The following is a 24,175-nucleotide window of genomic DNA, read 5'->3' on the forward strand; positions in this document are numbered from 1 at the left end:
TTTCGAGTACCAAAGACTTAGAAGCCCTCAACGAGCTATAACACACAAAGATATGGTATTTGGTCCGATGGACTGATTCTGATGGGTAGAATTCATTCTACAGGGTTGGAAAGTGGTCATTATCATAAATTCTTGGTGGGTTCCACTAGGCAGCGTTTCCTGGGAGAAGTCCCATTCACTGTCTGGGCTGCGGGTAAATTTAAATCTTTTCCTCTTTACATGAATGTTCTTTGTTCTTATAAATATTTAAGTTATGTATTGTTCATTCATCGTAGCCGAAACTGACCGCGTTTCCTTAATTTGTGATTGACAAATAAGTACTTAACTAGTCACAGGCGTTTGTCAAATATTCAGATTGTAGCACAGATCCGGGTAAGAATTGTTCTTCACTAACCCATGCTAGTCGTAAGAGGCGACTAACAGGATCGGATGGTAAGGCTCGCTGACTTTGTTGACACATGTCATCGCATCCCAATTACGTAGATCGATGCTCATGCTGTTGATGACTAGATTGTCCGATCCATTTATTTACAAACCGCCGTCATATAGCTGGAATATTGCTGAGAGTGGCGTTAAACAACAAACCAACGAACAAACCATTCGCTTTAAGGTTACTGACAAGCGATTTGTAAATGACACTTGGTAAGAACGGATTCGAGAGCTGCGTTACGGTTCTCAACTTTTGAGTACAATCGAGCTTGCACTTTCTGGGAAGGTTGTACCACTCGTGTTTTATCAAGATTTCAACATTCAAGATCTCAGTAAACCTTCAAAAGAGTTTGTGGTATACATGTGGTGAGTGTGAGTTTATTTTATGCCGCTTTTTAGCAGTTTTCCATTAATATCACGTTGAGGACACCAGAAATGGGCTTCACACATTGTACCCATGTGGGAATCGGACCCGGGTCTTCAGCGTGACGAGCAGACGCTTTAACCACTACACTACCCCACTGCCCCTGTAGACATGTGGAGGGCATTTCTTAATTTGTCGCTTCAGTGACGAAAACGTTAACCCATGCAATTCCTCATTTTGATATGCACCGTAGGGTTTAGCAGAGGATTCTTGTGATCGAGGAAAGATTTTGTTGCTTTCATTTACCATAAACATAAAATGCACTTACTTTTTCAAAGCAAAGTGGTTCATCAGTAGATTTGTTTCGAGGTTGTCAACTTTAAGAAGATGTCCGCCATCTTGAATACATGCGATTTCTGCATCCGTCCATGACTTGGGTGAGTCTGTGTAGACCTTATAGCACAGATCAAGTGTCCGATTCCAGCTGTACCCATTGCCACAGCCATCTGAAAATTTATACATATAGAGCTAGGGTCATTTATCAACAATGATGTATCTTAGAGCCAGTGTTTGCCCTTAACCCTGAAAAGCTGCTGGCCCTTAGGTCCGAGAACCATAAAAGTTGTGGGTCCTGATCAGAATGTGTAGGCCCTATGTTTAGCTACAATATAAGTAATTCCCAGCAAACAAATCTGTGACAACTAACAAACTGAGTTGAAGAGTTTAATTCAGGAAACTAGAAATTACTGATATTTGCTGAAAAAATAATACTCTTAGTTATTGAGGATGAAAACGATGTCGGCCATAAGGACCTACCAGAAAAGAAAACCTATGTGTCTGAGTGGATTTTCAGTCGGCTTCGGGCCCAAGGACCGACCTTACCTTCGAACGGTGCTAAGAATTCTCACAACTGTGAACAGAGAATACAGCACTCGTATCTGTTGTTAGGCAAAGTGTCAGCATGATTCGATAAGGGGCTTAAAGCTCAGATGCCAGTAATAACCAGTGTCTTATATTTGTTTTATTGTGTGTCTAGGTTTCTTCGCATCATACCAGTGTTTGTGGGTTCCACCAAAGTGGGTATCATCTTAACTTCTGAACCTGAATCAATTTGGACTTTCGTCCCTCAGAAAGGAGACGCACTGTGATATATATGAAATATTGTTAACTAGTGTTGGGAATTGGTTAAAATCTCATAATTGATGATTGCTTCATTACAACCGATTAATCATCGAAAATAATTGGTTAGTGTCATTTATCCAATGGTCCTGTTATGGTTGTTAATGCACGCACGCACGCACGCACGCACGCACGCACGCACACACACACACAAAAAAAAAAAAAAAAACAAAAAAAACAATAGGAAAATTTGTAGTTCTTCTGGTTTTTCTGCAAATTGTACAAAATGCCTTTGCAAATTTAACATCTTTGAAGGATGACTAGTATGTTAGGAACATAAAATCTTTCCTAGAGCGTTTAAGATAACTTCAATCATCACTAGGAACGAACTTGTAGTGCTTAGGAAATGTAATTTAATGACAGACAAAACCAACCTTGTGAAAAATATTGTTAATGCAAATAAGTGTTCCAAAATTGTTTGTGTTCGATTGTGAGAAAACATGATCAATTGCTTGGTTGTTTAGTTACTGTTACCAATCATCGATCGGACCACCACTGTTAACCCAGTGTAACTTATTCAATGAAAACAGAGGCAATGACAATTCATTACAGAACCATTCAGTCATTTATGTTTAGCATCATAACCAGCGACATCAATCGTTTGCCAGAATTGGATCATTTACAGGAACATCGAGTTAAAAACCTGTACAACCTTATTTGGAAAGATTTTTTTAAAAAAAATGAAAAGAAAAAGGTACCTCGTTTCCACACCAGATACTGCATGTCAGCTGAAACCTGGAGGCCATCCTCGGTGCAAACTGCATCTAACAGGTAACACGTCTGGAGGAGGTCCGATAAAATGCAGAGTAACAAGTGTCGTTGATGTAGCACTTGCGATGCATTCATTTCGCGATTTAACCACTAAACCTTGTGGTAGAGAGGATTTAAAATAACCCTGTAGTGCCAACACAATCTGTAAACCTGTAAACATCATTGATGAGAACTGGTAAGTTGGTGAAGTAACTAAGTATCTCAACAAATGTGTTACTGTATGTCCTACAACAGGACATCTGACTGACGCATAGAAGGTCACTCTCTAAAGGAACTAGTGATAATACGAGAAACGTGCAGTCAATTACAGTGAGTAAATATTTCATCCGAGCTTTTTAAAGTCGGTAAGTGCGCCACGACAAAGTCATTCTGTAGAATTTGAATTTCAAGGAGAGCGTTTGTACAGTGATGAACTTTAATCGCTCTTCAACAATTGTCTACTCAGTATATCAGGACTGTAGCTTACGTTTGTCAGCCAGATGCAGCCTCGAATTTTTCATAATAACCACTTATCCTGTTTCTGGATCAGTTATTTCTGTATGTGTTTCAACAAGAATTCTAGCACGACATTGTGTGATACACGATTCTGATTGGCTGAGAGCTCATCAAAACCGCTAATTAAAGTGACCGATTCACCGCGTATGAATACAACGAACTCGTTGACCCTATTGTTTGTAAACAACGTGTTGGACATCGGCAATTTCTATCTCGGCAGCATCGTTGGTGTTTTTGAATGGTTTGAAGAAGAAATTTTTTTACCCTAATCTCAGTAAAGAAACTACGAAGCTGGAAAATCCGCCAGCAGCGCAAAAGTATATTCAAACCGGGTGCAGATCTACGTGTGTTGACGTCGACAACACACGTCGGCCCACACGTCCTTACCTGACCGCTTCCGTCCCGGCCATAATGCCCAGTCTTTCCACTTCCACTGTCCATGTATCCCACATAAAACGTGGCATGTCAGGTCTTTTCAAATTGGGAATAGTAGGGTGGTTATCAACAATTATGTCCGTGAATAAAGTTAGCGGCGACTAAACTTAGCGAGTTCACGGGTTGAATTTGGACGAGTCGATTGTCATACAGTAGGCCCCCCCTACTCAATAATTCTCTTGACAAAAAACAAATAATTGTACTTGCTCACTGTATAAACTGTATTGCTTTTTATTTATGTATGCTACTTGTTACAAATACAAGCATACTGGATCCTGAAATAAAGCATTTATGTTGTTGAAAATGTCGTATTTTGTTCATTACACAACCTGTCCCTCAACGGGACGATTCCAAGTGATTTCAAGAAAAGGCCCCTTTCGCGCCTTGTCTTCTTGCGCGCCAAAAAGTTCGCTCTTAAAACGCTTATCAGTCGTGCTAGAATGAAGATAAAGCTACTCTAACGCGTTCGGTTTTTAAAATTACATTTAGCGGTCTTAAATCAACGATAAAGGACCGCAAAATTGAAAAACAGAGTAGCTTTATCTTCTAAATCTGATTTGGTGCATGAAAGGTCACTCAGTACATGAACTCAATGAACTGAACAGATACGTAATCTCAATAACAATGAGTTAATATTTTATAAACGCTTTTAAAATGAATACCAGACAAACAGATATCACTAAATGAGACACAAGGCAGACATGGTTTGTCAAGTAATCTACAGAATTCCAAGGATAGTGTTTGAGATCTAATATAATTATGACATATAAGAAGTTACTTGGGGTATGCATGCCCACTGTATTTCAACAGGTATCCCAACAGTTAGTAAAGTGATGAACTTTTATTGTCCTTCAACCATTATCTAATCAATACATGAGGACTGCAGCTTACGTTCCTGAACTACTGGCTGTTTGTCAGCAAATGAGATACTAGGCAGAGTTGTTTTGTCAAGTAATCCTCAGAATTTGGATGTCAAGGATACTGAAATCTAATATAATTATGATAAATAAGAAGTTACTTGAGGCGTGCATACCCACTTTCCTTCAAGAGGTATTCCAACAGTTAGTAAGTGATGAACTTTTATTGTTCTTCAACCATTATCTAATCAATACATCAGGACTGCAGCTTACGTTCCTGAACTACTGGCTGTTTGTCAGCCAGACACAGTCTCGAATCTTTCACAATAAACACTGATTATGTTGACAGATGCATCCAACAACTGCATCTCACACTTCGCTTGTTTCTCGAATTGTATGAATATCAGTGTTTGTTTTAAAGATGAGCAATTATCATCATAAAATGAACATAGATTCCAATCATTTTGTCACTTTTTATGAGCCAAAGGATCATAAGGGTCAGAAACATTCATGTTTTCCCATCGTGTTTACCACGAGAAGTTTTATGTACGTGTTAAAAAACCTATCATTGCTAAAATACACGGGGGTGCTTAATTAAGTTCTTTGTGTATATGTTCCTGGGCAACATGAACTCTCTTATCAGCAGGAGGATACCCATACTCTTTTTTCTGCCACTTTAGGATTGCGGGCAAGTATGCATCTGAACAAGGAAAGGTAGTACCTGAACATATCGAATATTCTACACGTGTACTGTCAACAAAGATAACTTTAGGTCGTTATAGAAGCATTATTTATATAATATAACATATATAACAACAAGAACATGACGATTCAATATCTTTATTTTCTCTACACTGAATTTGTAAAACATTGAAAAGCCACCATGTATTGATGTAAGCAATGTTAAACAGCAGAATTTCCAAAGGCCAATAGAAACAAATTGATTGATAATATAAAAAACGTTTGCATTGTGTGTGAATAGGCGAGTTAATGTATTATATATGAAGTATCATCACTAATTAATAAACAGACTCGCTCTAGTGCAAATGTGTAAGTTCTAATTTTTCAGAATGAAAAGAATAATCTATAGATGATATAAAATCGTTTAGCCAATAAATAACACACGTGGGTGAACAGGTGAATTAATATATGAATATATATATATGAATGTAGCGAAGTTGTATATAAGGAGACAGTCTTGTACCTTGTGACTAGGTTCATTGGTATCCCACCAAAACCTTTGAATTGAAGAGTTGTCTGCCCACAAGTACCTTCCCTCTTCTTGTATATCAGTGCCGCCAATCCAGAGATGCGTATCTAAAATTAAATAGTAGCAGTCAACACTTGAGAGTTAAAAGTCAATACCTTTTGAGAAAACCCATAACACTTTAACACGAACGACTGACAATCCCTCAACGAGCTTTAACGCACAAAGATATGGTATTTGGTCAGATGGACTGATTCTGATGGGTAGAATTCATTCTATAGCGTTGGAAGGTGGTCATTATAACAATACACTTGCAGTGTGTTGAACAGAACAGTAATCCAAACGACTCCTTCGTCTGGATGAAGTCGGCTGGTCTTAAATGTGAAATTGAGGGCTTTTTTTTGCTGCTCAAGACCTGTCACTTCCCACTCACAATCACCAAAATGTGATTCTTAAAGAAACTATTTGCATGAATGTCGATTGTGCAATGAATTTCAGAGTCTGTCCAACACCTTGTCAGAGGATGCCCATCCTTGGCACAAACAGCATATCTTAAACGACATGATGGCATGGTTGTTGCTTTTGCTACCGTCTTCGCCATGCCTGTGGCTTTGACTCAGAGGTCTATCCATAGTTCGACGCTGAACATGTCCAGGGCGTCATGGAAAGTGATGCTTTCACGTTTCTGTGGAATAGGCACATATACAGCTTGAGAAGAATTCCAGCGACCAAACCTGATCTTGCCCTTTTTGATAAAGCCAATGAATTTATTTATATCATTGAATTTTCTGTCCCTTTTGACAGCAATGGGATTGGCAAGATTCAGGAAAAGAATGCTAAATATGCAGACCTCGCCTTTGAAATGTCTCGCTTGCATCCAAAGTACACTGTCATCAGGCTCCTCATTGTTCTCGGTGCCCTTGGTTTGGTACCTCCTGATCCCCTTGGCGCAGATCAGGAGAGTGACCGGGCTCTCCACCGGGAGTACAGCCCTTCTGACGCTCTGGGTAATGCAGAAGGCTGCAGTGTTGGGGTGTCTACATATTCTCCGAAAAGTTTGTGGTGGGTTCGACCAGGCAGCGTTTCCTGGGAGAAGTCCCATTCGCTGTCTGGGCTGCTTGTAGAGGGGGCAAGGGTCCTGAGGTGATGATGAGCCTTACCAGCCCGACTTTGCCAGGGTCACCCGAACCCTCTCTGCTGCATTTTCATCATATTCTTTAAAAATACATAATTACAGCATATTTGTACCGCGCATATATCCATGCCTAAGCATGCTCAGAATATATAGCCATTTAGAAAAAAAATTGAAAGGCTGTGTTAAATATGTATGTTTTTAGATTGAATTTAAAGGTTTTTTGAAGTCATGTGTGCACTAGCAAACGGTTAATATCACGTTTTGATGCCTTTGACGGTACACTGAAATACTGTCGAACGTGATACAAATGTTAAATAAATTTCTGATTAAATGATGTAAGTGTTTTGGGATACTTTCAAACTGAGAATGTAAACCGCATAAGGGGAAATCTTTAATTTTCAGCCGTTCTGTGTGAACTGTAACGGTTGTGAGACATATGACGTCATTCTGGGGGTGCATTGACCTCAAGCTGGAATTTCATCACGTCGTGATATATTGCAAGAGAGGTAAATTTTAATCTTTTCCCTTTAACTGAATGTTCTTTGTTCTTATAAATATTTAAGTTATGTATTATCCATTCACCGTAGCCGAAACTGACCGCTTTTCCTTAATATGGGATTGACAAAAAGGGGTTAACTAATCACGGGCGCTTCGCAAATAATCAGATTGTAGCACATATTTGCCATTTGCCTTTAAACCCATGAAGATCCCGGTAAGAATTGGTCTTCACTCACTGCTTGTCGTAAGAGGCGACTAACGGAATCGGATGGTAAGGCTCGCTGACTTGGTTGACACATGTCATCGCATCCCAATTACGTAGATCAATGCTCATACTGTTGATGACTAGATTGTCCGATCCATTTATTTACATACCGCCGTCATATAGCTGGAATATTGCTGAGTGCGGCGTTAAGCAACAAACCAACCAACAAACCATTCGCTTTAAGGTTACTGTGACAAATGATTTGTAAATGACACTTGGTAAGAACGGATTCGAGAGCTGCGTTACGGTTATCAACTTTTGAGTACAATCGTTGCTTGCACTTTCTGGGAAGGTTTTAAAGAAGCATTGTACCACTCGTGTTTTATGAAAATTTCAACATCAAGATCTCAGTAAACCTTTCAAAAGATTTTGTGGTAGACATGTGGTGAGTGTGAGTTTTTAGCAGTATTCCATTAATATCACGTTGAGGACACCAGAAATGGGCTTCACACATTGTACCCATGTGGGAATCGGACCCGGGTCTTAGGCGTGACGAGCGGACGCTTTAACCACTAGGCTACTCCACCGTCCCTGTAGACATGTGGAGGGCATTTCTTAATTTGTCGATTCAGTGACAAAAACGTTAACCCATGCATTTCCTCATTTTGATATGCACCGTATGGTTTAGCAGATGATTCTTGTGAACGAGGAAGATTTTGGTGCTTTCATTTACTATAAACATAAACATGCACTTACTCTTTTTCAAAGCAAAGTGGTTCATCAGTAGATTTGTTTCGAGGTTGTCAACTTTAAGAAGATGTCCGCCATCTTGAATACATGCGTTTTCTGCATCCGTCCATGACTTGGGTGAGTCTGTGTGGACCTTATAGCACAGATCAAGTGTCCGATTCCAGCTGTACCCATTGCCACAGCCATCTGAACATATATACATATAGAGCTAGGTCATTTGTCAACAATGATGTATCTTAGAACCAGTGTTTTCCCTTAACCCTGAAAATCTGCAGGCCCTTAGGACCCAGAACCAGAAAAGGTTGTGGGTCCTGATCAGAATGTGTAAGCCCTATATTTTAGCTACAATATATGTTATTCCCAGCAAACAAAAACTGTGACAACTAACAAACCGAGTTGAAGAGTTTAATTTAGAAAACTAGAAATTACTGAATGATATTTACTGAAAAAATAATTCTCTTAGCTATTGGGAATGAAATCGCTGTTGGCCATAAGCAGAAAACAAAACCTGTGGGTCCCAGTGGTTTTCAGTCGGCTTTGGGCCTGAGGACCGACGTTAATTTCGAACGCTGCTAAGAATTCTCACAAAGTTCTGTGAACAGAGAATACCACACTCGTGTCTGTTGTTAGCAAATATATCAGCACGATTCGATAAGGGTTTAATGCTCAGATGCCAGTAATAACCAGTGTCTTCCTTTGTTTTATTGTGTTTGTAGGTTTCACAGCATCATGCACGTGCTTGTGGGTTCCACTAAAGTGGGTAACATCTCAGCTTCAACCTGAATCAATTTGGATTTTCTTCCCTCAGAAAGCAAACACGCTGTGATATATGTGGAATACTGTTAACCCAGTGTAACTCATTCAATGAAAACGTTGAAAGGCGTTGACAACGTTACAGAATCATCAGTCATTTATGTTTAGCATCGTAACCAACAATATGAATCGTTTGCCATGGCCAGAATTTGATTATTTGCAGGAACATCGTGCTACAAACTGTACAAGCTTATTTGGAAAGAATTTTTACAAAAGTAATGAAAAAGGTACCTCGTTTCCACACCAGATACTGCATGTCAGCTGAAACCTGGAGGCCATCCTCGGTGTAAACTGCATCTGACAGGTAACACGTCTTGGAGGAGGTCTGGTAAAATGCAGAGTAACAAGTGGCGTTGATGTAGCACTCGGTGATGCATTCATTTCGCGATTTAACCACTAAACCTTGTGGTAGAGAGGATTTAAAATAACCCTGTAGTGCCAACACAATCTGTAAACCTGTAAACATCATTGATGAGAACTGGTAAGTTAGTGAAGTAACTAAGTATCTCAACAAATGTGTTACTGTATGTCCTACAACAGGATATCTGACTGACGCCTAGAAAGTCACTCTCTAAATGAACTAGTGATAATACTGACGGGGAACGTGCAGTCAGTTACAGTGAGTTAATATTTCATCCGAGCTATTTTAAAGTCAGTTAGTGTCCCATGAACTAAATATCTAAATATCTAAACAAATGTGTTTCTCCATTATCATACAAAATGACGTCTGACTGATGCATAGAAAGTCACTCTCTAAATGAACTAGTGAGATATGGGAACTGCAGCTTACGTTCTTGAACAGCCAGATCGAGGCAGCCTCGAATGTTTACAATATCTTGTTTCTGGATCAGTTGTTTCTGTATGGGTTTCTACAAGACATCTGGTTGGTGCATGGAAGGTTAGGCACTACATGAACTCAATGGTGTGCAGCGATGACACTGGCCAGAAACGTACTCTCAATAACAATGAGTTAAGGATTCTGTTTGAAATCTAATATATTCATGACATATGAGAAGTTACTTGGGGCACGCATGCCCACTGTATTTCAACAGGTATCCCAACAGTTAGTAAGTGATGAACTTTTATTGTTCTTCAACCATTATCTAATCAATACATGAGGACTGCAGCTTACGTTCCTGAACTACTGGCTGTTTGTCAGCCACACACAGTCTCGAACGTTTCACAAAAAACACTGATTATGTTGACAGATGCAGCCAACAACTGCATGTCACACTTCTCTTTTATTTCCAATTATTTACGGGTTTCTGCTGAGAGAGATGAATCTGGACTTCGAAGTATTATTATCGAAATAGCCTCTGTGTATAATATTTCGTAAAGGCATTGAGTTCACCTAAATATTTTGCCCCATAACACGTGCATGGTGTGTCATTGTTGATTTTGACGGCTTTCCAGAAGGTCGATAAATCAGTGTAGACCATTTAGTTTGACAATGATCTTGCATCTGTTGATCACACAGTTGTTAGTGTTTGTTACTAGTCGGGGATTTTTTTGTTTGAATTTGCAGTGCGGCTTATGCAACGTGATGAACGTTTACGTGCAATTGTCATGCTGTAAACAGACACTACCCAGCGTGTAGTGGCCAATATCTTCAAAGTTTCGAGACCCGTGAAGATCCGGGGTAGAATAGGTCTTCAGCAACCCATGCTAGCCACAAAAGGCGACTATGCTTGTCGTAAGAGGCGACTAACGGGATCGGGTGGTCAGGCTCGCTGACGTGGTTGACACATGTCATCGGTTCCCAATTGCGCAGATCGATGCTCATGCTGTTGATCACTGGATTGTCTGGTCCAGACTCGATTATTTACAGACCGCCGCCATATAGCTGGGATATTGCTGAGTGCGGCGTAAAACTAAACTCACTCACTCACTCACATAAGAATAAACGTGATTTATTCGTGTACACTTCCCCTTTGAACAACAAACAAACAAAAGAACAATAATGTATAATGTTTTCGCCATCGGGACGGCACTGTTAATGTCATTCGACTCTCTTGGGGTCGAAATGACGTTACGTTAGAACCGACGTCTTAACTTAAATATTGTCGACGTCAATCGATAGAGGTTTAACATGACAAGGGTTGGTTAGTGTATCTATTCTAAAGGTGAGCTCAAAACGATTTACAATTACTTGTGCACAAACAAAATGTTACACTCTCATGTCTGTCATACTGATTTTATGGAAATCCTGTAAGAGTTCCTGTGTTAATGCTCTTCCAGAAATACAAAACTTCTGATATTCCTTCTGTAAAATCAGGAAGACACACATGCACGTTACCAGAAAGACTGACTGACTGAGTTTAGTTTTACGCCGCTTTTAGCAATATTCCAGCAACATCACGGCTGGGGACACCAGAAATGGGCTTCACACATTGTACCCATGTGGGGATTCGAACCCGGGTCTTCGGCGTGACGAGCCAACGCTTTAACCATTAGGCTACCCCACCGGCCACCAAAAAGACACATGATAAACAGTTGATGGCGGTTTACGTTCGGGTTAAATAACTTAAATTTCTCTAATTTATTTCAATTGCATCTGTGATTAACCATATGGGGCTATATGAACGTCGCATTTCTACTACCAACGTAAGTTAAAAACCCTAAAACCAGATGAAGCTGATGAGACACGCGACATTCCACGGATGCATTGTGGGACTATTGTGGGTTTAATTGTGAGTCTAGCTAAGACATTTTATCAGTCGAAAAGCATAAACGTAATGTGTCCACCAGTGATATTAGCCTACGGAGTAGTTGACTGTACTGTATGAGGCGTTTGATAACGAGGGGGTAGACGAGAATGGCGTTGTGACGTCAATACAGTGTCACTTAATGCTGTATCTTTGTACTGTGTCTTTATCGCCTGATAAAGTACAAGCGCCAAAATGGTCTTTATGCGAAACATCTTAGAAATCTTCATATTTCATATGTAATAGATATGTAGCTCAGTCAATACGCGGCCTTGGCATCAATCTAATCGTGGTAAACTTGCTCTATGTTATATTCATGAAAACTGGTATTTCAAGAAACAGTTTAGCTGAAATCGACCACACTGAATGATAGATTGGTTAATAAAAACAAATGCAGATACTTGTCACCATGACCAAGGAGGAGTAGAAGAGCAAGCATGCATATTAGAACAGCGGTTATTTTGATACTGGAAGTAATGGAACCCGCGCATAAATCTGTGAATTTTGTCAAACGTTCGCTCGTCAAGTCGATGACCCGGGTTCGATTCCCCACATGGGTACAATATGTGAAGCCCATTTCTGGGTCCCCCGCCGTGATGTTGCTGGAATATTGCTAAACGCGGAGTAAAACTGAATTCAGTCAATCAATACCTGGTGTGTACACTGTGTTTTGCGATATATGCATGACAATTAAGTGACATTCTCTTGATGAACTTGACTACGGTTGCTGTCGTATTGTCCGCTATTTGCCTAAGGAGCTACCTTCCGCCGGTGTTGGTCGCCGGCATCGCTCATTTCAGGATGCACAGTATCCCACGAAATCATACGGAACTCGACAAACATTATTGACTCACCAGATAAAACAATTTCAATGTTCAAGACTCACTGCCATGGTATACTGCTCACCGCTACGTCGGCAACGACGTTATCTGCCATCTGTGAACTGGGGGCAAAACCTTGATTGGTCTGTAAACATGGAGTAATGCCACTGGCCTACAGCCCTTCCTTGGTGATGCTTGGCAAACATAGATCTTTACTGTCGATAGTAATCTGTTTGCATCACGCCCTTTACATGTAGGGCGCCATGCCTTCAGGTGAGGAGAGGTGAGGTGAGGTGTGATGAGGTGAGGTGAGGTGAAATGGGGTTAACGTCGCTTATATGACGACGTGCATGCGCGTGTATGCGTTGCTGCTAGTACTAGCCCAGGTGAGGTGAAATGGGGTTTAACGTCGCACTTAAGAATATTTCTCTCATATAACGACGTGTGTGCGTGTGTATGTGCGGCTGCTTGTACTAGCCCCGACTTAAGCTGGTTTTATAGTGATAGCTCATTGAGATACCATGCCGCAGATAAGCATGAATACCCCACTCAGACACATTATACTGACTCCGAGCCGACAAGTCCTTGTTTTACCCATTATTACCGAACGCCAGGCAAGGACCAACAAGTACCACATTTTAACGTCTTTTGGTATTACGCGGACGGGGATGGCACCCTCGACCTTCCGCTCTCCGGGCGGACGCCCTTACCTTCAGGATGCCGGTTGCAAACGGTACATGTTGAAATCAGTGTTCCAGTTATTGTTGTTCCAGTTATTGTTCGAAATTTTCCGATTGGAAGCAGAAGCAGATTTATGTTGATTCTGTCGGACAGTGCAGTTACAGATCATTTGTCTCCAAAAGACGATGAATTGCAAAATAACTCAAAATCATAAACAATCTATGAAATGTCAGTACAGTTCAAGGAATACACTGTACTCAACAATATCTAGTGTTTGGTATTGTAACCACATCACTGAATATCATTTTGTCCTGTGTACAAGTTTATCGTTTAACGGAGGGGGCACAACGGTAGGAAGAACAGCTTATATACACGTACTGCACGTGTTACATGGTATACGTCGCTGAGAATATGGGCTCCTCAAACAGTTTGTTTTTAAGGTGTATGATTTCTTTCAATGTCGGGCCGCCTCCGTGGTGTAGTGGTTAGAGCGTCCGCCTGGAGAGCGGAAGGTCGCGGGTTCAATCCCCGACCGCGTCATACCAAAAGACGTTAAAATATGGTACTTGTTGGTCCCTGCCTGGCGCTCGGCATTAATGGGTACAACAAGGACTGGTCGGCTCGGAGTCAGTATAATGTGTCTGAGTGGGGTATTCATGCTTCACTGCGGCATGGTATCTCAGTGAGCTATCACTATAAAACCAGCTTAGGTCTGGGCTAGTACAAGCAGCCGCACATACACATACACTCGCATGCACGTCGTCATATGAGCGAAATATTCTCAAGCACGACGTTAAACCCAATTTCAGCTCACCTCTTTCAATGTCTTTCACGATACTAGTCACACAGTCGAGAAGTAACAATTTTGGTTTTGCTGTACCCGTGTTTCGTTTTGCCACATCTTTGTGACCCGGTAACGGCGAACACTTTTCTGGATGCATATACGTGCTGTTCATACATGACGTGAAACTGATTGGATGTTGCCTTCAGATGCAACTCCATGGTATTGTGAATATATATACAGAGTCGTGCAAAAAGTATTCGGACACTGGACGTAATTTCTAAAGACTTACATGTTAATTTAGTGTAGCATAAATAATTTTCATGAATTAAATTTTCTTAGGATCCAAGTCAAATTTTGCACATTTGTGAGGAATCATTTTACCTACAATCACATATTTTTCTGTTTAATTTTCCGTTGCTTATTTATCGAATGGCAACAATTTAATCAACATGTGTACAGTGCCGTGAACTACTCTAACATGGCGGCCTATGGGATTGTGCATTGTGGAACTATACGTAAGTTGATAAATGGGATGTCATTAGTGTGCCCAGAGCAGAGATGATTTCAAATTTGCCTGTCAAATTTTACAAAGATCCATCCTAAACTCACTTCATGAAAATTATTTATGCTACACTGAAATAACATGTAAGTCTATGGAAATCACGTCAAGTGTCCGAATATTTTGTCTGTATATATATATACATCAACTATACCTGGATTCAAATAATTAGTTCCCTTACTTTTTGTGGCTAGTATAGCGTGAATCTTCCTCAGTCGTAAATCTCAATTCGGTTTCAAACTTATCGGTGCTCATTCAAAACTCATCTTTCTTATTGTGTGTTAAAGTGTAAAGTGGATTCCGGCAGAGCTTCTAAATATACCGAAGTTCGACACTTGCCAACAACCTGTTACGATATTTTTGTGGTACGCCATGAAGTGCTTTCCCGTCTTCCAACAAGCCCTGTGTAGCCCATCAGTGTTGTATTTATATAGACGGAGCTCGGTCACGGCAATATTACCATCCACGTGTCTTGGCAATCGCCTATACATTGTGACTGGTATCTGAACAAAGTGACGCACCCCCCCGCAGTAAAATAAACAATATATGCGCCCCACAGACACGGAATGCATTATTTCTGGCATTGTGCCGCAATAAAAAACAACAACTTGATATGTTTGGCACATGGTGCTTATAATACCAATTTATTAGCAACGTTTTAGAAGCGTTTAAGAGAGGCAGAATGCGAGCAGGAGTGCGGAAGGGAGAGACAGAGAGAGAGAGAGTGGGAGATAGAAAGAGAAATATAGAGAGGAGAGGTAAAGGGAGAGAGACCGGGAAAGGACTTTTCATATATATACAATATGTAAAGCCCATTTCTGGTGTCCCCAGCTGTGATACAGCTGGAATATTGGTAGAAGCGGCGTACAATTAAAATCACTCTATATAACTTGAAAATTTACAAATTTACAAAATGTTTCAAAAGATGTGTAAGGTGTACATAGATTTTTTTTACGGATTCGTTAGCCCCATCCCCTCCCCCCAAAACAACAACCCCTCCCTACAAAACCCGAAAAAAAACAAACAACACACACACACACACACACACACACGCGCCACCCAATTATATTTTGGATTTTTATAGTGGCTAGGTAGCGTTGGATAGGAAAGACTTCCGCTTGTATATTAGGTTAAACAAACAAGCGGCTGGTGTAGAACTTCATAGGTTCTCATAGTCTGTGTAGACAAAATGAATGTTGAACAACAACTGAAAGCGCTTCACTATGTTACACACCCCGCGTTGTGCTCTATCACAGAAAATATGTACATTATCATTTGAACTTGAGTTTGTCAATAAAATGTTCATTTCATGGGGATGTGACAGGTGATGGATATTGAGCTTATCATGCGTGATCCACGTGCATTACATAATACACGAGCCTATAAAGCCCTTGGGTGGGTTATAGCCCGGGAAAGCCACATTTAAGAAAAACAGAGCTGGAAATGGTGTGGCTCAACCGGCAATGGGCATGGTTGAGTGATCGTGGGAATGTGTCTCTCCCGGCAATGCGCTATTACCTAATCCATGTTACCGTAAATAATGTGAAACATTCATTGTGTAAAAACTAGAAATCCAGTTGAATTATTCGTGGGGAAAAGTCCAGATCACGCAAACTAGCTGCCTCACGTAGGTACTCAAACACCTTTTGCGAATTATTTATGATTATACAACCAATTATTTGTTTTAAGCATTTTAACTTATGGGAGGGTCAATTCAATGTTTTTCCTTTTTTGATAACCGTTTGAGATAAGAGATATTGTAACCTCAATTATTATGTTTACATTCATGCTAAAAACTAAAAATGTTTTTTAGAAGAATGACCATTTATAGCACAAATGTACAACTCCATTTGTGACGCCTAAGTCTTTTTTAAGCAAAATGTATGACTAGATTTTCCCAAATCAGTATTTATGCCGCCCCTGCAGTATAATGACATTTTCATTTAAAGTCGAAAAGTCACAATAGATTTGATGGAAAATTCTTGTCCAAACTTCTCTGCTGATGCAATATACCAATCATACAAACCAAAGTAGTTTACATGAAGGCATTCGCAGCACAGAGGTTTGTACTGGAAATGTGGCTTTAGCGGCAATTGGTATTTTTCAAGTTTTCCCGGGCGGACACCCTTTTGTATGTGATATCGAACTCCGATTCTTTACAGAAAACGATCAAGGCGTAACAATTACACAGAACATTATCGACATCTCTATCGGTTGAAGAAGGATGCGCGTACAAGTCTTTTAGTAAAGTACAATTATTTGAAGTTTTCATGTCCTGAAATAAATGTGTTTGAAGGTTTTAGCTGTTACATGCATTATTCCGTGACGAGCAGGGGGCGTTATCGACATGAAAGCACGGCGTTGAAGAAGTTAACTGTTATATCTCATATAACTGTGGAAACATGACATGGGAATATTCATGAACAGAATATTGAAAACATCTTCTTTGTATGTTGTGCCTTCTGATAATTATCTTGCCTCACAAAGTGCCTACCTGTGTTTGTCCTACCATGAAGCATTAGTCATCCTTGTGGGTTACACCAATATCTTTAGCAAGCATAATTATTTAAATAGTGTGATTGTTCCTCTTTACCTACAAAAGGATTAGTAAATGTGTCTATAGCAACAAACATCGACTGCCAAATACACGAATTCACTTTGATCTGCCATTTCGTTCTCAGTTAACAGCCTCGATCATGCAATTCAGTTGGCTCTGTTGAGTCAGCAGGTTTTCACAGCGTGTTCGTAAAGCATTGTTTGGTGTTTACAATGTGTTATACTTGCAGCGTCAACACTCCTACATGTCAATTTTTTAATGATTTTTAGTGTCTTAAAGACATTTTCGGTATTTTTTCTGCTTGTAATGAATGTGTTACGAAAGTTTCTGTGCTTGATTCGGTACGCCGACGTTTACGACATTTAACTACGTTTTTATTTAAACTGTCAATGTCTACGTTTCTCCGTGGCGATGCAGTTTGTGGGGTCGATAAGGACGCGCATCGAGGGCTTTTATCTTAGATGTGACGTTATTGCAGCGTTAAGTTTTAGTGCTTTTAGTCTTGTCTGATCTTGCAGCGGAGGACATGTGTGTGAAATAATTTAAAAAGGACAAGTCACTGAAACAATTTCGATCCATTGTGATCAATTGGTGACTCGTATTTGAAAAAAACCGGTATTGATTCCCTAACTCATTGCGGCTTTCGCGGCGACTCGCGGCACTGACGTTTGTGGTTTTAGCGGCAATTAGCATTTTTCAAATGTGGCTTTCCCGGGCGGACACCCTTGAGTGTTGGACAAGATGTAACCCGAATTTCAGCCCCTGTTGGCAGATGTCATCAATAAATATTATAAGTTGTTCACTGGTCACGAGGGGGGCATGGGTTGATGTACCCTCGATGTTTGTTTATGTGTATAAACAAACATCGAGGGTACATCAACCCATGGGCCCCGAGGGACCAGTGAACAACGTATTTATCTTACCAAACACCTTAATGTTAATTTTGAATTGTTTGAAGCACGGGTACAAATCTTACTGTAGCTATCGCTAGATTTTGCTGACAAGAAAAACAGATTTACAGTTAGCTCCCTTCCATCGATTTGCATTCGCAAAACATCGGTAATTTCCGTACATCATTACGTGATTCAATGTAATTCGAGATAAAGAATTACTACCACGAAGTACCAAATGAGTTGCCATTGACAGCGGTGTACATTGAAATGTTATTCGCTTGTAAGCGGGGTACATTGAAAATAATAGAAGAGCGTTCAGCCAATCAGAAAGCGACATTTATGTGTGAGGTAAGATAAGTACCGTTGTCTGGGTTCATAAACCAAACTAACATCTTGTCCTTGAAACAAAGTTATGTATATAGTTTAATTGTACATATTTCTAAAAAAAGAAAAAAGGAGGGATGTAAAAACTATCGAGTCAGTCAAAGTCAGGGGGAGTGAGTGGATACGCTTGTTTTAACGCCGATTAGAACACTATCTGTTAAGTAAGGGGGCGGTGGGGTAGCCTAGTGGTTAAAGCGTTGGCTCGTCACGCCGAAGTGCCGGGTTCGATTCCCCACATGGGCACAATGTGTTTAAGCCCGATTTTAAGCCCATTTCTGGTGTCCCCTGCCGTGATATTGCTGGGATATTGCTAAAAGCGGCGTTAAACTAAACTCAGTCAGTCAGTCAGTCAGTTAAGTAAGGGCATGCAAGCTCTGTTCGGGAGAGTTCACTCAAACGCATCTCGTTCATTTAGTGTTTATGGAATTTAAAAACATTCATGGAAACGCATAGACACTGCCTGCAGGAGATTTGCCTGCGAGTGAACTACACACGCTCCCAGATTTCATATGTTAGAATATTAATTCAATTCGGTTTTCAACTTCGCTGATACCAGACGTAAATTTAGACTGACTGACTGAATTTGGTTTTACGCCGCTTTTAGCAATATTCCAACAAAATCACGGTGGGGGATTGTAAATTTAGAGTTAAGTTATAAAGTCAGTCAGTTGTTAGATATTCATAAATTAGCTTAGACAACCAGTGGGGTTTTGTTAGTTAAGAAAGTTATAGGTTAGATATTCAGGGTTAGATTAGTTTAGTATTAGTCGGGTTTTGAAAATTAATAGAGTTAGAAGAGATAGTGAAATTAGTTAAATTATTTAGAAATTCATCAACGCAAACGTTTACACATTTAGTTACTTCTTCACACATTTGTTTTTTACTCATACTTGTTATCACGTCCTCAGTTTTACATCATATTTAGTTCTTCAGTTCCTCATTAGGAAATAATAAGTGTTATCACGTTTAGTTCCTCAGTTTTACATTGTAGACAAGTAAGTGTTATCACGTTTAGTTCCTCAGTTTTACATTTTACATTGTAGACAGTAAGTGTTATCACGTTTAGTTCCTCAGTTTTACATTGTAGACAATAAGTGTTATCACGTTTAGTTCCTCAGTTTTACATTGTAGACAATAAGTGTTATCACGTTTAGTTCCTCAGTTTTACATTGTAGACAATAAGTGTTATCACGTTTAGTTCCTCAGTTTTACATTGTAGACAATAAGTGTTATCACGTTTAGTTCCTCAGTTTTACATTGTAGACAGTAAGTGTTATCACGTTTAGTTCCTCAGTTTTACATTGTAGACAGATAAGTGTTATCACGTTTAGTTCCTGTTTTACATTGTAGACAATAAGTGTTATCACGTTTAGTTCCTCAGTTTTACATTGTAGACAATAATTGTTATCACGTTTAGTTCCTCAGTTTTACATTGTAGACAATAAGTGTTATCACGTTTAGTTCCTCAGTTTTACATTGTAGACAATAAGTGTTATCACGTTTAGTTCCTCAGTTTTACATTGTAGACAATAAGTGTTATCACGTTTAGTTCATTAGATTAAGTTAGCAAATTTACGTTTCCACAAACAAAACGTCAGAACAAGCTCCAAGTTGAAAGACCCCGAAGTGAATACCACTTTTGTCACACACCCACACCACCCCCACAGGTATGGTGACTGACAGACCAAGAAACCACCGGGGCGAAGAGGGATACGGACCTATGTCTGTTACAGGCCTCTGGCGTGCTCAAGGGACGCAACTCTGCATTGGGAATTGCGGTGCCTTGCAATTGGGGGTAGATCTGAAACGGGGATGAGAGTGAAATGGGGATGAACCACGCCCTCGAGATATATTTCCCTTTGTTTTGCATATATGCGAGTCCAGAATTAAGTCTGTCTCTCTGACTAGAGAACAAAGAAAGAGGAATCCATCTCAAGAATGATTTGTTGGTCCGTCGGGATGAGTACAAGCAGCTACACGCCCACACGCGTGTATGCATGTGACTACACAATAATTTCAACTGATCTCTATGTATCCTCAGGCATTTATCGTCAAAAGCAAACCAATACTGAGTATTAACAAATGTACGTAAAAACAAGGTTACACAGTCTCATAAACATCTTCAGATGAAACAGTCGGATGAATCCCAAGACACAAATAAATATATAATTTACATTTGTACAAACACTTAAGGAAATCCTTTCCAGGTTTTGAACTTTGTCATGATAATTTAACAAAACCTAGATTTATTATTATGTTCCTAATAATGGTATAACAATAGGAATGCGACTTTAACTCCCATTTCGCCTCACCTGACACCTAATTATTTACTCGTGTCTTGCAGGTTCATTAATCTTATCCACAGGAGACATAAGTTCGGGCACCAGGGGAATGGATCAGTCTTCCATGGGACAGTAAATTGCTGGACAGCTTACTTATCTCATGCCAGTGACGCAGGTCATTTCATCCGTGTAATGGCCGTCCAAAGCCAGTCTAGTGGTCAAGCTTAGTGTGTTCGGCCATGTTCCATCAATTAGTACTGTCAAAGGCTTAGCCGACTAAGCTATCAACCCCCACACAGATCGGGGTAATCTGCCGATGGTGAGGACAGCCATCACTGCTTGTAGGTTACTCAAAAGACACGGCCATAATGAAAAGGGGGCATCATATTTCATGGGTATGTCTAATCTGTCTCACAATCCCTAAACTACATCAGGCCTACCAAAGAAAACTTTCTCAGTGTGCAGAAAAACGCAGAAAAGCCCACATTAATCGTGGAAATAGCAACATAAACACATTACCTCGCTACTGAAACAGTAAAAACGGCAACGAAAAACTATGAAACTGCAACATTTATATATCAGCGAACTTTGACCTCTACTGCGATCCGGGCTTCTTTCCAATTTCCGAGCAACAGTGAATCGCCTCGCGTAGAAAAAGTATTAAATATGTCGAAATAATTGCTGTCAATCGTTTCATACGAATGGAAAGTAAACTAAACAAGTGTGCACACAAGTATCATGATGATAAATGCCAAATAACACAACAGAAATACTTTAAAAGGAATGTAACTTTTGTCCAAGCTGGAAAATGTCAACATAAGGTCGAGACCTCCTCTTCCATGTGCGCATGCGCAAAATCGAAGTTGCGGCCCCTCGTTTTGTGATGCAGTGTTAGCGATATAAAGTTGCCGTTTTTACTGTTTCAGTAGCGAGGTATTATGTCTATGTTGCTATTTCCACGATTAATGTGGGCTTTTCTGCACAGTGAGAAAGTTTTCTTTGGTAGGCCTGTACATTATTTTTCTTTCATTATCTTCCCCTTCTCTCAGCCCTCCCTGCAATGCTAAAGCCCTAAATGAAGCAAGTCCTCGGGTTCAAGATCTCCCATCTCACAGGGGCGTCTTTTGAACATAAAAGGAATTATTTGTTTCTATCAAAATTATATATATTCAGAGACTTAGCGTTAGTCTAGTGTATGTTCAACACACACAATCTGAGTAGGGTTACTTTAGTGTTGACGTGATTTGGCATGCAGCAATGTCAGGGAGCCATTTCTGATTATCTATGGAATTTGAAATAGTGATGCTTATGATGTCAATCATTTGATTGTCTGGTCCTGACAAATGTAAAACTTGTTTTGTGTATTTTCTTTTGAATTGTACAAATCGAAGGTTGGGACAAAATGTTGATTTACTGAAGCCAAGGTATTTGTTGTCACCCATCTTCCATTTGTCCAAAGAAAAGCATTAAACATAACAAGTACATTTGACTGGACCCGATAGTCCAGTGATTGACGTCATTAGCACCTACTACGCAAAAAGGATCAAACAACAAAGTCAGCGAGTGACCACATGGACCCACTCTCATTGGTCGGCAAAGATAGATTCTAAACTGGATATTTACGAGTCAACTACTGTTTCTGTTAAAAAAGAAGATAATTCAGTTTGGTGAAGGTATTGGTGTCAACTCTGCACTCAGCAATATTTAAGCTATATGGCGGCGGTCTGACTCTGGGCCAGACAATCCAGTGATCAACAGCATGAGCATTGGTTTACGCACTTGGGATACGATGACATGGTGTCATTACAAATAAATATTCTGTGAATGACAGCTCTGATGAAATCATGCTGTGCTGTCGATACTGTCAAGAGCTCCCATTGTCAATATGCTGTATTCAGAAAACCATACCAGCAAACAATAAAATCAAATCAAGATGGAACCCAGAGGAATGGTTAACTTGAGCTCAAGTAATAAAAACTTCCAGTCAGTCTAGACTTGAATTGGATTTAGTTTTTAATTTGCTCTTAATGGTCTGGGCCCCGTTCCTCAAGGCGATCGTAGCGCTACGACTGTCGTAAGTCTATGTTAAAGTATGGGAGTTACGATCATCGTAGCGCTACGACAGTCGTAAGTCTATGTTAAAGTATGGGAGTTACGATCACCTTAGCGCTACGACAGTCGTAAGTCTATGTTAAAGTATGGAGTTACGATCAACTTAGCGCTACGATCGCCTTGAGGAACGGGGCCCTGAAAGAGCTTGTCTGCTGGACTGTGTTTCCAGTTGTCAGGACTTGCAAGTGGGATATTAGCTGAGATTTATACAGGTCATAAATGTTTACCAGTACCGCTACAGTGAACCTCACAAGCAGTAGATTGGTCTTGTAAACCTAGGATCATTATCAGCATGTATCTGGTGTTTGATCCCATGATCAGTAGATCCTGGCATAAGGGATGAAACTCTTCACATTACATTGAAGTTTCTTGGATCAGCAGTAGAATGAGTGTTCATTTTCAAGGATTATGGCAACTCCATACCTGACCATGACTCGTCAGTCACCATATGTATGTGGGTGGCTGAGCGATCATACCTCGATCCAGTGATCGATATTGTGAGCACCAGTTCACATTGTTAGGATTTGATGGCACACAACCAACAAAGACATCGAGTCACCAATTGACCCATTTGGTCACCTCTAGAATCCTCAAGAGGAGAATAACATTAGTGAGTGAATTTAGTTTTATGCCGCACTCAGCAATACTACAGCTATATGGTGGTGGTCTGTAAATAATCAAGTCTGGACCAGACAATCCAGTGATCAACATCAATATTGTTCTACGCAGTTGGGATATGATGACATGTGTCAACCAAGTGAGCGAGTCTGACCACCTGATCCCAATAGTCACCACTTATGACAAGCATGGGTTGCTGAAGACCAGTTCTAACCTGAATCTTCTCGGGTTGATCATACCTTGAACACACTGTTCATGTATACAGTCATAGACCATGGAAGACTTGACTAGCACCAAGCAACATCTTTATTCCCAGTGTTTGTAATACATTATATCTAAGAATACATTTAAATTTGTTTTTCAGTAAGTCTGAAGAAACACAACAATGAATACTGAACAAGAAGCCTCAAGCACATTCACAAGCACTGACAGCCATGCAGTGATGATTGTGTGTACCAGCAGGAGCTTGGTGGTCTGTCAGGGAGCACAACTCTTCACTTGGGCACAGAGAAACTAGGTGCTTGATGGTCTGTTAGAGACATTACCCTTCTCTTGGGCACAGAGAAACTAGGTGCTTGAAGGTCAGGGAGCACAACTCTTCTCTTGGGCACAGAGACACTAGGTGCTTGATCATCTGTCAG

General features: G+C 40.2%; 1 protein-coding gene across 1 annotated transcript; it reads right to left on the reverse strand.

Annotated features, from left to right (window-relative positions):
* Positions 1 to 1,117: 1,117 nt before the first annotated feature.
* Positions 1,118 to 9,627, reverse strand: LOC124272551 (C-type lectin lectoxin-Thr1-like). The gene is made up of 4 exons (XM_046707761.1): positions 9,370 to 9,627; positions 8,332 to 8,511; positions 5,725 to 5,847; positions 1,118 to 1,299 (listed from the first exon to the last, which is right to left on the reverse strand). The coding sequence occupies exons 1-4, from the start codon at positions 9,605 to 9,607 to the stop codon at positions 1,118 to 1,120; spliced, it is 723 nt and encodes a 240-aa protein (XP_046563717.1). The 5' UTR covers positions 9,608 to 9,627.
* Between the last annotated feature and the right edge of the window lie 14,548 nt (positions 9,628 to 24,175).

Source organism: Haliotis rubra, unplaced genomic scaffold (genome assembly GCF_003918875.1).
Source record: "Haliotis rubra isolate DU_JTF1 unplaced genomic scaffold, ASM391887v1 Scf170, whole genome shotgun sequence".
Classification (NCBI taxonomy): domain Eukaryota; kingdom Metazoa; phylum Mollusca; class Gastropoda; order Lepetellida; family Haliotidae; genus Haliotis; species Haliotis rubra.